Source organism: Gallus gallus, chromosome 7 (assembly GCF_016699485.2).
Source record: "Gallus gallus isolate bGalGal1 chromosome 7, bGalGal1.mat.broiler.GRCg7b, whole genome shotgun sequence".
In the NCBI taxonomy this organism is placed as follows: domain Eukaryota; kingdom Metazoa; phylum Chordata; class Aves; order Galliformes; family Phasianidae; genus Gallus; species Gallus gallus.
Window position 1 is genome coordinate 12448290 of NC_052538.1, and position 14041 is coordinate 12462330.

General features: G+C 41.0%; 1 protein-coding gene across 1 annotated transcript in view; it reads right to left on the bottom strand.

The window, feature by feature from the left end:
• The window catches only part of PARD3B (par-3 family cell polarity regulator beta), a 368137-nt gene that overhangs the window by 69231 nt on the left and 284865 nt on the right, over positions 1–14041 (bottom strand). The window contains exon 20 of the mRNA XM_015289524.4: positions 7402–7698. Coding sequence (XP_015145010.3) covers positions 7402–7698 — 297 coding nt within the window. The remainder of the gene's footprint in view (positions 1–7401; positions 7699–14041) is intronic.

A 14041-nucleotide genomic window follows, 5' to 3' on the forward strand; every position in this document is an offset into this window, starting at 1 on the left:
TGAGTTTTGGTACGTACAGACAAAATCCCACACCCTCATCTACTGATCGGTTTTACTAAACCAAGACTATTTCTGCAGTGAAACCAAGAACCTTTTTCTTTCATTTAACTGGTAGGAACTGAAAAAAACCAAACCTTAAGAGATTTTGAAACTCGCAGTTCTGGACAGAAAGTGAGTTTACTGAGGTCAGCAACAGATATTCACCTCACAGTGGGCTACGCAGCAAAGCCTGCACGAGGCAAAGTCATCAGGGCTTCCTCTGGAGCTTCCTGCATTTCCTGAAGCTAGAAACGGGTACGGCAAAATGATAGAAGCTCCAGGAAAACCAGCAGAGTGTTAACAAAAGAGCTGGGAACTGGGCTGAGAAGGGGAAAAACAGAAGAAAAGTTCTCTCTTGGAACATGACTGTTGGAACAATACGCCTCACAATTGTGAGCAACATACAGACCTTCTGCTTGTTTCTCTGCAGTCAGGGAAACAGGACTACGTTAACATCTGTCATTTAACCTGAATTGCAGTACAGACTAAACCTGGCTGAAAACATACTCTTTTCTCCTTAATTAGAGCAATTCTGCAAGGTGAATGATGGGCCGAGGAGATTCACGCTGACTAGAAGACAACCTGAAGCAACGAAAAGCTGGGCACCTGGAAAGCCTCAAAGTGTATGGAGTAGAACAGGTTACTGGAGAGCAGGGAAACAGAATCACATCACGTTTAACCACGTCCCTTACACTTTAATTAAAAAAAGGCTAAGCAATTTTATTTGGGATTACCAAGTCCCAGAGGACTTTGCATTTCCCTGCCTGCACTGCTACTAGACCACTGTTAATTAGGAGGAGGAAAACGCACCACACGATGCTACATCTACATCTATCCATCTACATAGCATATCCAGTGAAGCAGATTTCCTTGTTCAAGAAAAATACCCAAGTTATGTCTCTTGCCTGCTAAATGGAAATACCACACGCCATTAGGGTTTGCACTTTAAGCATGCAAGTGACTGGCCTATAAACAAGATTTTAACAGCTTCTCCTTTGAACAATTCTGACTGTTTAATTAATCTTCAGCCATTAACCATTCATTTAAAATGCCACTTACGAAATCTTAATTTTGCACATTATCAGCTGGTTCACAAATAGATATCTATGAGCAGAAGTGTAATGATCTTCCTCTCTCTTCCTTGAAGCTTACCAGTGTTATAGTCAATCCTGGCTTCTTAATTAACCACACACATATTAGCTTTTAAAATTAAATGGTGTTTTGTAGGAAACAAAAATTATTGTGCAGAGAAAAGTTAATACATACAAACGTTATTCTACCACTGATTAACAGAACGAGTATGAGCTTTTGGTCAAACAACATCCTGCACAAGGCAGAATTGCTCACACTAGGAAATACGCTATGGCAGGAACACATGCAAGGCCATATGATTTCATTCCAGCTGCACGGACGATCTCATTTTGTCTTTATTTGTACATTTAAGAGGCTGACAACACCATCTGCATTTCACTCCGTATCCTCTGCTATGGTCTCATCTTCCAGTAACAGACCTGCTCTTTCTCCAGGGACCTATCTTTTGCATTTGCATTCAAACAACAGAAAGAATGGGACATTACCAATAAATAGGCAAAATTAACGTAAAATAATTCCATGCAATAATATATCACATAAGGAAAGGCAAGGCTGGAGGGGGAAAGAAAACCTCTGAATGCATATGAATACTTAACACAGCTGCCAAAGCTCAGGCTCACCAGCATCTGCAGCAGGACAGTCACAAGGGAGTTATGGGAGTGCAGTATATAAAATTTTACACATCTGTCAATAAGTGAGGTGATCCAAATGCAAACCCTAGCAGGCAGGATGCATGTAGGCAGATTTGTGACTATTCCTAAAAGAATTTATTTCTGCTGAAGAATGCATGGCCTCAAACAAGCATGTACATATTACACAGCAGCAGCAGCTCTGCTCTGGTTAAAATCTGACCTTGTCTTTCTGCTTAGATACGCTATAAAATGCACAGGGTCACCTGAGTTCCATGAAATGTGGGGTGTCCATGAGAAGTGAACAGTAGGGCTGGGCTCCCAAAGTTGGAGGCATTTGGATGAGGAGTTCCTGGGAAACAGCACTTTGAACTGTGTCTGGAAAGCAGTTTATCTTGAATGCTACCATTATTTTTTCCCCTATAGAGCAAGGAAACAAAACCAAGGCTCATTTAAAAGTGTCCCAGGTGGTCTAGTTACTCAGTATTTTCTCTAGTTAGCAGAATGAGCATGCAGTAGCCACTCATCGTTTCTGAGGAGGGAAACCAAAACAGTACCAGGTGCAGAGAATAGTGCAACCTACGCTCTTGTAGACCTGGCAGCCTGGATGGTTTTTGGATTGCCCTGTTTCCATGAGCAGGATTGCTCTGCTGAGCACACAGAAACCACTGAATCTCTGCTGTACCTGCCAATGCAGCTTTGAATTTAACAGTTGTCAGAAATCTACCAGTCAGAAAAGAAAGTAAATTGCCAAACATGATGTTTCTGTTTTTTTTTGCCGTAACACAAGAACAGCAAAGGGTACTTAGAGATTACACAGCCTCATTCCGTTCCTACCTTGCCTTCAGAGTTTCCACCTTAAAGAGTAGCCAGCCATTCCTGAGTAGAAGACCACCCACTCCTATAGCAGTGGGTTGCTGTTTTCTATTCAGTGATAGAAGGTGCTGGAGATGGACAGTGAGTAATGCCCATGGTACACTGTACTGAGAAAAATTTAACTCCAGCATCTGGCTTACTAGAAGTATAAGGCCAAGAGACACACCTGGACAACCCTAACTTGTCCTTTCTGAACAAAGCTTTGTCTGTGCAGCTCTGGATTCCGAAGGCCTTGCTTTCGACAGGACAGGAACTACCTGTATAAGTATTCAGTTTGGCCTTTAGGAAAAAAAAATACTGTTTGTTAAATCTCAAAATTCTGGACCCCTTTTTGCACTCCCCTCAGGCTGACACCTAGCTTACACACAGCCTTTGGCTCTCAGGACAGACACAGCAGTATGTGTCTTTGGTCCTTCCTGGGCACGGCAGGTCACTCAGTGCGCCTTGCCCCTCTGACGGGTTCTGAGGGTGAGATGTGGGGAGCGCTGTTCGGGCCGCGCACAGGGATCATTTTCCTCATTTTCAACCTTGTATTTTGCTAGAGAGTGCTTACTGGGAGAGCACAATTTTTCCATGAGGAAACTTCTACTCTGAAATGAGGAAGATCCATTTTCTGATTAATTAATTAACATTGTTGAGTCTTCCACGGTGGGATAAGATCTTCCACATAAGATCTTCCACAGTGGGACCCAACATAGCATCTCCAAAAACGCAGACTGGGGTTCTGGCCTCTACTCCTATGCAATAAAACAGTGTTTTCTTTCTTTCCTTTTGTTTTTTAATCTGCAACAAGATACTGCTCTGAAATGTATTCTTGCTAAACAAAGGAAAGCTGTATTCGTTTTTGTCAGAACAGCACTTCGAAATTCCCCAAGATAAGACACATAAATAAATGAAGAATTATACTTGGCAATGAATTTGGCATCAGACTTTAAATGTTTCATAGTTCTAGGCTGAGCAAATAGGTTGAGCTTGTCTCTAGAACCTTTTCGGAGATGTGCACGGAGTGTTTGGATATACTTGACAGCACCATGTTCAGGGGAGGAAGGAAAGAGGAAGTTGCTTATTCAAAACGTGAGAAAGGGTTACAACATGCGACATGCCTGACATTTAAGTGATAGAAGTGTTTTACATATGCTCTTTTGGCTTTGGTCTGACACCTAGGCTCTGCCATGGTGCAACTTAGCACAGTCACGGTACAGCCTTGATAACTCAACTCAGAGATGTGACTTCCCACTCCTTCTGGGAACATATGGGCTGCAGATCGCCCAGCCTCAGTGTGAGCTGAGGGAGCGTACAGCGGCCACAGCACAGACCCTGCGAGCTCCCCAGCTGCACGAGGTGCCTTTGCAGGCTGCGCCATCCTCCAGGGTGGCATTTGCATTACTGAAAATTGTGGCTAATTAGAAATAAACAGAAAAATGCTTGATTTACAAAGGAATGTGTGATTCTGCTAGCTAATTTTTTTTTTACCGTCTTAACATTCACAGAATACACTGATCATGCTAATGCTTTCGCTATATTCATTAATAAGGACAATTTACATTTATATAGCATCTCTCTTAGTTAAGAATCTCAAAGCTTTCAGCAAAATATACACAAAAAATTAAATCCATTTGTCTGAATATAGTCATCGTTGGAATGAAAATCAGCAATTGTGGAACACTGCAGAAGAACATTACACAACAGTTGAAAATAAGACAAAGCAAAATCCCCAAGAACCCAAGGCAAAAAAATCCCTGAGACGCCAGATACAATCGTAGGTAAAGAGGACGTTATTATGCAAACAGCATTGTGAATTGGGTCTGTGGTGCCCTAGGCAGCAGTGCTTGGAGGCAGCAGACATACTTCAGGATGATTAAAGGAATATTCTTCATACATGTGCAGCCTACTGCTTCTGCAACAGTGGGATCTCTGTGGGAGACTCTCAGTTTAAACTGGGAATCTGCTGAGAAGAATGAATGGGGGACACTCGATGGAGTCTGGTGATGAGAAATGGAGAGGTGGGTAAGTATGTGGATTGTAAACGGCACGTATCTGACCACTGAGCTTCCTGTTTTATAAATGGCCTCCACATTTTAAAAGCCATTTGTTACGTTAATACATTCTTCTGCAAAAATAAGATGAAATAAAAATGAACTTCTCGTTTGAGATGATGAGTTTTAATTCTCTATCATAGTGACACGTAACTAGAATTTCCAAACCAAAATGAAGTCATCTATTCTCTTTGTGTTCAAACCTCCTTCTATTCTAAACCTCATCTAGTCTAAGCACTGATCAAGTCTCCACACACAGTATTACAAAGTGGAGAGTCAGAGGTAGGAGAAAAAGCCATCCGTCTAAAGTAAAATTAATAGCAAAACTTGGAGAGAGCATGCATGTGTTAGCAGGACCAAAACATGAGCTATTACATGACAAATGCATTGATAAATGTTCAACCCTGCAAATGCAAAATAACTTTGGTTTGGTTAATAAGCATCCATTATAACTATTTCCCATTATTCTGAGGCAGACAAGGCAGTTTTCATACTTGACCCTTGAAAGCAGATTTGGTTTTGTAATTAACATGTTATCCAGGGATTTTTCTTTCCACATCTCTCCTCTCCTTTCAGTTCTCTCCCTCCAGCACAAGATTTCCTTGCCTGCAGTTGCCGCCACATTCAACAACTGCTGGCTGAGACCTCACAACACACTGCATAAATTCACTTCAAATTATTCAGGTTTGGCACATTTCTGCTGGTGAGTAACAACAACCTTTTTGTTTCTGAGACAAAGGAAACAAAGATTTAAAGAAAGAACAAAGGCAGCCTAATAAGAATCCCACATTTCCTACTTCTCCTAATCTGGTTAAAAAGTCTCTATAAGCCTGAGAAATTCAACAAAGCTAAGTTGTTGTGGACTGTTTGTCTTTCAGAAGAGAATCAACACAGATGGAACAGCCTTCCCAGCACGACTTCTGATCAGAGGTCAGATATGAGGTAACTTTCTCTTCGCCTGTTAGAAGTTTTGGTTTTAGTTTTTCACTGAATTGTCGAGTTTGAGGGTGCAATTACAGCTAAAGCCACGCTAAGATCCAGGATCCTGACACTGAATCCAGACTTGGTTGGCATTTCTATCATGTCCACACAACAAGACAAGAGCTCATTCAGTGCAGTTACAGCCACGATACAAGCAATGAAACAAAAGAGGCCAGAGGGAGAGACTGGGGCACTTCTTTACACTGCGTGTAAAAACAGAGCATAAACCATACTTCAAAACTGATGACGTTTAAAATGTTAAGCTATAAAGTCCCCGTTAAAACTGATACTATGAAGCAACCTTTATGACAACGTTTTACTTTCATGCTGAGTTACATCTCTATATATTTATTTTTGAGAAGTGTATGAATCTGAATTTGGGCTCCCTCCTGCTGGAAATTCTCTGGGTTTCCTGCGTTAGTGTGAATGAGGTTTCTGATCTCTTTGCAATATACGGATGCTCATGCAACTTCACTGACAGTCACCCCGAGCATTTTCTAGGAAAGCAAAACCCTTTCGACAGCTAAGAGCTGTGATCAATGCCTCTAACTTCACCTTCTTTACTCTTATACAGCAGCAAAGAGTTAATATGGAAGAAGAGAATCAGCAATGTCATTATGTTTGGAAAGATCTCTCCCATGCTGTATTTAGGTGGAAAAAAAAGAAATACTTGGCCCAATCCCTGCTACGCACTTAGATTTATGTCAAAAGTGTTTTATTACTATTTATAACAATGACTCAGTAGACATTTTTAAAGTACTATAATGCCACAAACTGAAAACACTCCTGTATCTGTGCTCTCCAAAATTAACAAGTGTTGTATCACATAGCACAGATTGAGGCTATAGTGAGACACTACAGATTGTAATATGAACTCAAAGCATAAACAATTCCTTAAGTCCCCCATGTCTTTCTCTGTCAGCTCTTCTCTTCGCATACACTTTTCTATCTTGCCTACATACTCAGATGTTGGTTTGAAAAATCCAATACCTTAACACTGTGATACTGCTAATGAAATCTTATGTTCTTTTAGTCCCAAATTCCAGAGACATCTAGTTTTAAAACTACCATAATGGTGGATAATGATCAGCTCAAAGGAAATGCTGTTCTCTTTTTAATCCAGGGAAAAACTTGACCATCTTTCTTTAATGCTATCAACCTGGAAGCTTGACAGTAAGGATTAAAAATTGCTCTTTCCTTCCCACTTGGTTATTGGAAAGGCTGTGAAAGGCAATCAGTCTTGTGAAGCCACACTTCACAGTCTGCATAAAAATGCCATGATTCCCAGTCCTCTCCCCAGCCTAATTGAAAGTGCATAATATCAAACAGCTGGGGGAAACTAAACTGTAAACATATGCAATATATCATGTTATCATACAAAACCTGTTACTAATAGGCATTTGATGATCAGCAGATTGAAAGGGATCTGAAACCAGAGATTATTTTTGCTGCAGCGTAAGAACTTTTCCCGAGCAAAAAAGGAAAAAAAAAACACTCTCAGCAGGGAAGGAATTGGACTGGAGTCTGTTCATTCATTCTGTTTGTGAAATATGGACTTTTTTTAATGATTTTTGTTTGACTGCTGACTAGCTCAGATGTTTTGGGGGCACAGCAAGTCACAGTTTTGGTTAAGAGGAAATTCATGCCCTTCTAGCCAGTAAACACAGATGTTTGGGGCATTTGAACAGCCTCCCTGTCCAGCCCACTCCCAAGCTATCACTGTTTCTAATGCCAGGTGGCAATATTACCTGTCGCCAGGAACCTGCGGGTAGTGCTGCTTGTTTATTTTTGCATACAATCCTTCCAAGTGTTCCCTCTCCATTGCTGTTGAAGAAGAATCACGCGGATAGACAAAGGTTTCTGCGACTGCTGGTGATGATGGTCTGTAAATGCTTGCTGCTGGATAAGCCTCTCGGAAGTGGTTCACTCTGGCATAATTCGGATCCACCTCATCATCATCTATGTCAGGTCCTCCAGGACCAGTAGAATAATCAAGCAGGCCTCTCAGTTGCTTTTGTCTTAACTCCTGATGCTTTGCTCCAATCCTAATAACGAAAAACAAACAAACAAACATGCAACTGGATCTGCTTCAACATCAACCACAGACACTGATTCATCACGTAAATATGGAGCACCAACTCCAGACCCCACTGTTCAGACCTTTCTGTATACTGTGAAACTGGTGCCAAATGAAACAGAATCATTCACATGGAAATTTACCTCTGGCAGTCACCTTTGTAGTCAAGGTGGTCATTATTCTGATGAAAAAAATAACACTCAATATGGCAGTTCTTCAGAGGTGTATGTGTACATGCATGCATGTATACAGTTTTAATTCTATACCTGCTCTCCACTTTTGTGATTAATATACCTAACCCAATCCCGATACTTTTAATGTGAAGTAGCCAACGAAATTATGGTTCCCCCTTGGCCAGTTGACTTACCTGATTCTTATAAATAAACTAACTTGTGAAAAGTGAATTAAATGTAAGCACAAATGGAGAGATGGCACAGCTGCCTCAAATCAAAGGGCCACAGTTAATTTGCTGAAGATTTAATTTTTTAATTTTATTTTGGATACGTAGATGGGGAAATCATGCCTCATTATATGGGGGAAAGGCAAAAAGTGAAACAGCAAAGAAATTAATAGAAAACTGACAGAGATGAATTGGTACATATAAGTGAATTAAAGACTATTACTGGCAGTACTCCACTGTGATAAAGCCTTAAGTGGTATTACAAAATGCTGCTGCTAATCAGAGCCATTGTGTAATCTCTTTGGAATAGTAAAACATATTCAGGTAAACTTCAAACTCAGCTGATATTCAATGATTCAACATTAATTCTGGAGAAAAAAAAAAAAAGACTACAGCATGCAACTTCTGCTAACTGCTCAGCTACTCTACAACGCCGCATAATTAAATGCCATGAGATGGATCAAGCAGAATGCTGATCACAGTAAGTAATAAGTAGCATTTACAGAAAATAAAGAGCTATTGAGGAAAGATGAAGAACAGAAGGCTACAGAGATGCAGTGACTGACAGAAGAATTCAGCATTTACTGCTGACTGGAAACACTAGCACAGGTTGCCCAGAAAGGTGGTGGATGCCCCACCCCTGGGACACCCAAGGTCAGGCTGGACCAGGCTCTGAGCACCTGAACAAGCTGTAGATGTCCCTGTTTATTGCAGGGGAGTTAGACTGGATGACCTTTCAAGGTCCCTTCCAACTTAAATGATTCTATGACTATCTGAAGTACCGCTGCACTGTAGAAGGAACAGTATAATTTGTACTACAGAAGAGCAAATACAAAGGGTATAAGCAGACTTTGTTGCCTCAGTAAAGCATAATGGTCTCAGGACTCTGCATAGTGAAAAATGAAGATTTTGTGGAGAATCTTGAACAGGCCTGGAGAAGATGGCTCCTTCAAGAAAGAGATAAGCACATCAGGAGCTTAGCGCTGGTGATTCAGTCTGACAGAAAGCGAGGAATGAGATTCATGCCATTTATTTTGTTTCATTAGAATTGTACTATCAAAATAAATGGTATTTACTTTTCAAATAATTTATACCTAAATAGGTTCACAAATAATTCTAATGAAAACAACTTACTTTTCTACACATATGCCCGAGTATATTAACGTGCATCATGCAGGCTTTCTAGCTTGGCCGCACCCTTATTTGTGCTAGGATATATCTAGTGAGGATGCTAAATAAAAGGATAAGATTTTAATACATAAAATGTAGTCATGCTTTAGAGTGGGATGAGCCAGCAAATGATACAGGGCTCTTGGCAGAAGGGGTGCCCACCATCCACTCTGCCTTTCCTCACTGGAGCAGATCACCTTTCTCCCCTCTCAATATTTTCTTACAAAGACTAGGAGAGACAACAACATCTCCATAACACAACATGTCTGCTTTTCTTCAAACTCCCCGTCTCTGTCCAATGAGTTCATACTTTAATTTTTCTTAAAGTTTCATTAAAGGTAACCACAAGGCCTGAATGCAATCTACCACAGTAATTCTTAGACATTAAATAAGAAGAAAATAAGCTATAATCTATCTACATCCTTAACACCTCCCAAGATTCTACGGTTAGGCTACCTACGAATTCCTCAGAATTTCTCCTTTTTTCTTCCCGGAGTTTCTCTCCTCTGCATAGTCTCCTTCTTCCATACCTTTCGCCCTATTCTTCTGTTGCTTCAAGGTTTTCATGCCACACACAGTCCTCGCTTTGCATTCAAATGTTGGCCCAGGTCAGGCACTAGCAGCGAGCGCAGCCTCACACACGTGAGCCGGTATCTTGCAGCCATCGCAGGCTTCAAAACGTGCCTTTGATGCTGCTCTATTCGCAAGGGAGATTTTCCAGTAAAATCTTTTGGAGGGCACAGTCTGGTGTCAATGTGTGATAAATTCAGTTAGCAAGGCACTTCTTTCATTTTACTGCCGATTGCTCTGGCTCAGCTGGATGATGGCTTCTTGAGATGGTGAGAGCTTAATAGCATTCACAGAATGATGGGACATGCAACTTACCCTCGGTAACCTATTTACCTACTATTGGTAGGTAAATATTGGTCACAGTGGTACCAAATAGTACCAAACTATTGGTGACAGTGGTGTATTCCTTGGTAAAGGTCATACTTTTATTCAGAAAATAATGGGCAATAGTAGGGGGAGAAAACTCAACACTGAGCAGCTGTATATGAAGCCAGGAGCTAAAAAGTAGTGGTCAGCATTCCTCTCTGTCTAAACCACAAACCATTGCTAGCAAATCAGCAATAATTAAAAAGCAGCTGAAAGCATGCAAAAGCCTTTATCCTCCAAGGGTTTGTGAATAAAGATAAAAGAGAGATTTTACAGCAGGGTTTGGTGGAGGGAGTCAGCCTGCCCACGTCTGTATGTAAAAACACATGGAAAAACACTCACCATTCACATAAAGGAATTTGGGGCAAAGTTAACTCCTGGTCCATTTGTGCAAAAGCCATTTGTTCCAGGTAGTTCAACACCTGAAAGCACTTATTTGTGCTACAGCAACAGGGGTGGGTTTCTACTGCAAATATGGCCTCACACATCAGTGAAACAGGGAGGGAGGTCTATGCTGCTCATTTCCATCTTTTCTACATAAACAGACTTCAAGAGAAACCCTCTTGCAGAAGGATTAATATTTTACATGTCCCACATGGGATTACATTAGAAATGTAAAAATCTATCTATCTTTGTTTAAAATGTTCACACAAATAACTGTTAGCTCCCACACCCAACAATTCTATCTGTTTGGTAGCAGCCCTTGCTTCTCGCTATCCTGCTCTTCACCTACTAAAATTCATAGAGCACTTTGAGATTGTTTCTTTCAGAGACAGTTTGAGAAAGAATACTTGAATGTTCTTAAAAATATGGAAAACTAGTGAGCTTCAGTCCCTATCAGTAATCAAAAAGCCTACCAGACTTCAGTGCAGGAATATATCAGCTGTACAAGTTCGAGACACAGTAAGGAATGGTTACAGACCTGTTTGGATGACACAGCGAAGAAAAAGAGGACATTGTATTTCAAGGAATGGTCTTATCACACACCAGTGCAGTAGGCATGGCACACATTCACAGAGAGTCACAACAGCTTCTCAGAAAATCAGAAGACATAGCATTCCTTGGACCAACACACCGCCTATCCCCAAGGTATTTAAGACGTATTTGAAAGCACAAGAGTAGCGCAGCACAGCAACACCATGTGATTCTTGCTTTCATGTCTGACACTGAGAGCAATTTGTCCTGCTATCAATACTGGTCTATCCAGCACAAGAAAAGCTGGAATTAGGTCATCTCAATTTTCTTTTGTTCCTGTGAATAAGCCTGTCTTCTTCAACTTCTCCCTGTGAATGCAACCTCCAATCACTTCCACTACTGTAAACTGAACCTGCTCAGGAACAATTATTTCCATTCGATACTATACTGACCAGTCAATACCAGGTTATGTGAAATTTTTCATGATCAATGTTTCATCTTTTCAACATGGCTATTACAATTGCATTAATATTTTGTGTTTCCTTCTTACTCTTCTGCACAAATCCATAAAGTTTGCTCTGTGATCTCATTTTTCATTTCAATCCAAGTGCTCAAATACACAGAAATAAACTGCCAGACAACTGATTCTTTTTTTTTTTTCCTTCTTGCTATTTCCCTGGCTTTCCAGGCCTTCTCTTATGTTTCTCACCTTGGAAGTTGCTTCACATTCTTCTGAAGTTTTGAAGAGCTTGACTGCACTTCAGCATCGTGATTTTTGCCCAGTCTTAATGCAATCTTTTCTACAGCACATCTCAGTAGATGCACAGGAATCCTTCACTGAGATATAAAAAAGGGAATGTGCTGCTCCTCCCTTTGGTTACACCAAGCTCTGCCAACCCTGTTAAGCAGCTTTCTTCTGCTACATTCCATTCTATTCCTTTTACATTGCACCTTCCTCCCTATCTGAGAAAGCATTATCTGTACTTTCCACCACAAGAATAAAGAAAATTCTTCTAAATCAACACAATTTTCATAGCAACCAGCTTATGGTTATTAAGAGCAAACGACAATCACAAGAGAGTCCGAGAGCTGAAGCACAGGATGGGTCTGGTAAAACAACTGGTGCAAATTTGTGACAAAAGATAAAATGTCACTCAGCACCACGATGCTGGCAGTGAAACCAGAGATGAGGAGAGGCACAGGTCACCATCTGAGCAATTTAGTGTAGCACTGAAGTTTCTACAAACTTCCTGATGAGAGAATGGGAAAAAAGTGCCTCTCAGAATGAAGGGAAGTTAACTGTATTTCCTTTTGGGTATCCCATGTCAATCCCGCTCGCCCTCTTCCGCCACCTGAACACCACGCTCTCCAGTTAAATCACGGCATGGCAACTACATCAACTTCCCTTAGCTGTGTTTCTGTAAAAACACAACCTTAGCACACAAGCAGCCAGAGAATAAGCAACAGAAGTGCTGCATCAAGCAGTGCCCTTTTATTTCCTGTGACCCACCTTTTCCTCAATAGCATCCAACACACATCCTATCTTTATCTTTTTTGTTGCTTTTGAGACCTGCTATCGCTTTCTCTAAAACAAATCATTTCAGCAAAAATCTCTAATGTGCTAAAATATGTCACCTCACTAAAATGATAGGCCTCACTTTCAAAATACGTTGCATCCTACTTTTTAGGAGTCAAATGAAGACAGGATTCTATAAACCTCGTGCTCCTAAATGTGGACGTGGTACTGAAAGCATTCAGGTAACATTTGGTAGCATATTCCCAGAACTACAAATTAAGAAAATGCTCTCGTTTAATCTTCCTATCTGACATAGCCACAGAGATCATATACATGGACTTCTCATGTCTTACCACATGAAAAGACACACATACCCAGAGTGCAACAGCCATAAAAGGGTTAAGAGCCCAAGCAGCAAGCAGCTCCTTCCAGCTGGGCTCAGAGCTCAGACACACCATTAAGTTACTGTGGCTTAACAAGTTATTGTGTTTCTGCTGAGCTACTGTCAATGACCGCATATGTATTCGCTGCCTGGGACAAACACAACCTAAAGTGCTTTAGCCTGACATCAGTGACAGAGATACTGACAGGCAAAAGCTGGCTTAGAAGCCAGCATCTCATGCAGAGGGAGGCAGCTGCTGGAAGGGATAGGGTTCATCTCAAGAAAATAAAATAACAAACAAACAAAAAAACCTGAGCAGAAGATGCTTAAGGAGCACATCCAGGAATGTTTTTGGGAATGGAACGAGAGGGCTTGGAAAAGCCATGGCAGATATTCCTCATCTCTTGGCCCACCAGGCAGAGGCTGTTTTGGGACCAGGACATAAGAAAAAGCTGAAGCTTCTAAAACCAAAGGGCTAGGTACATTTGTCATTTCCAGATGCCTCATCCAGCCTCAGCAGTGACGTTTCAGTTCTCTTTTTGCTCATTATTTACTGAAGTAGCAGCAGCTTTTCCAATACTTTCTGCTAAGCTGTTACAGCTTCAGCTTTATCTGTGGTTTAATACGAGTATGAAATATCTAAGTGATCCCTATTTAACAGATGAAGAGTCGCCCCCACCCCCTGTGGCTGGAAACAGACTACTCTCTGTTATATCTCAAGATCAGGTAAAAAATTGATTAGCACAACATCGGGTAGCATGCAAACCCAATGCTGTCAGTAAATCCCTGTAAAAAAGCTGCACTGCTGCAGAAAGGTTGCCCTTATGTTTGAGGGCAGAGAGGGTGCTCAAAGTCTACTGACAGCTATGAAGTTGTTCAAGGAGCCCAAGAAAGCAGCAATTCACTATTTTCTTCTGACTTTTCAGGGAAAGCAGAAAGGTGATATAACTTTTTATTTCCAATAAACCATGCACTGACTACGTGCTTAGTCC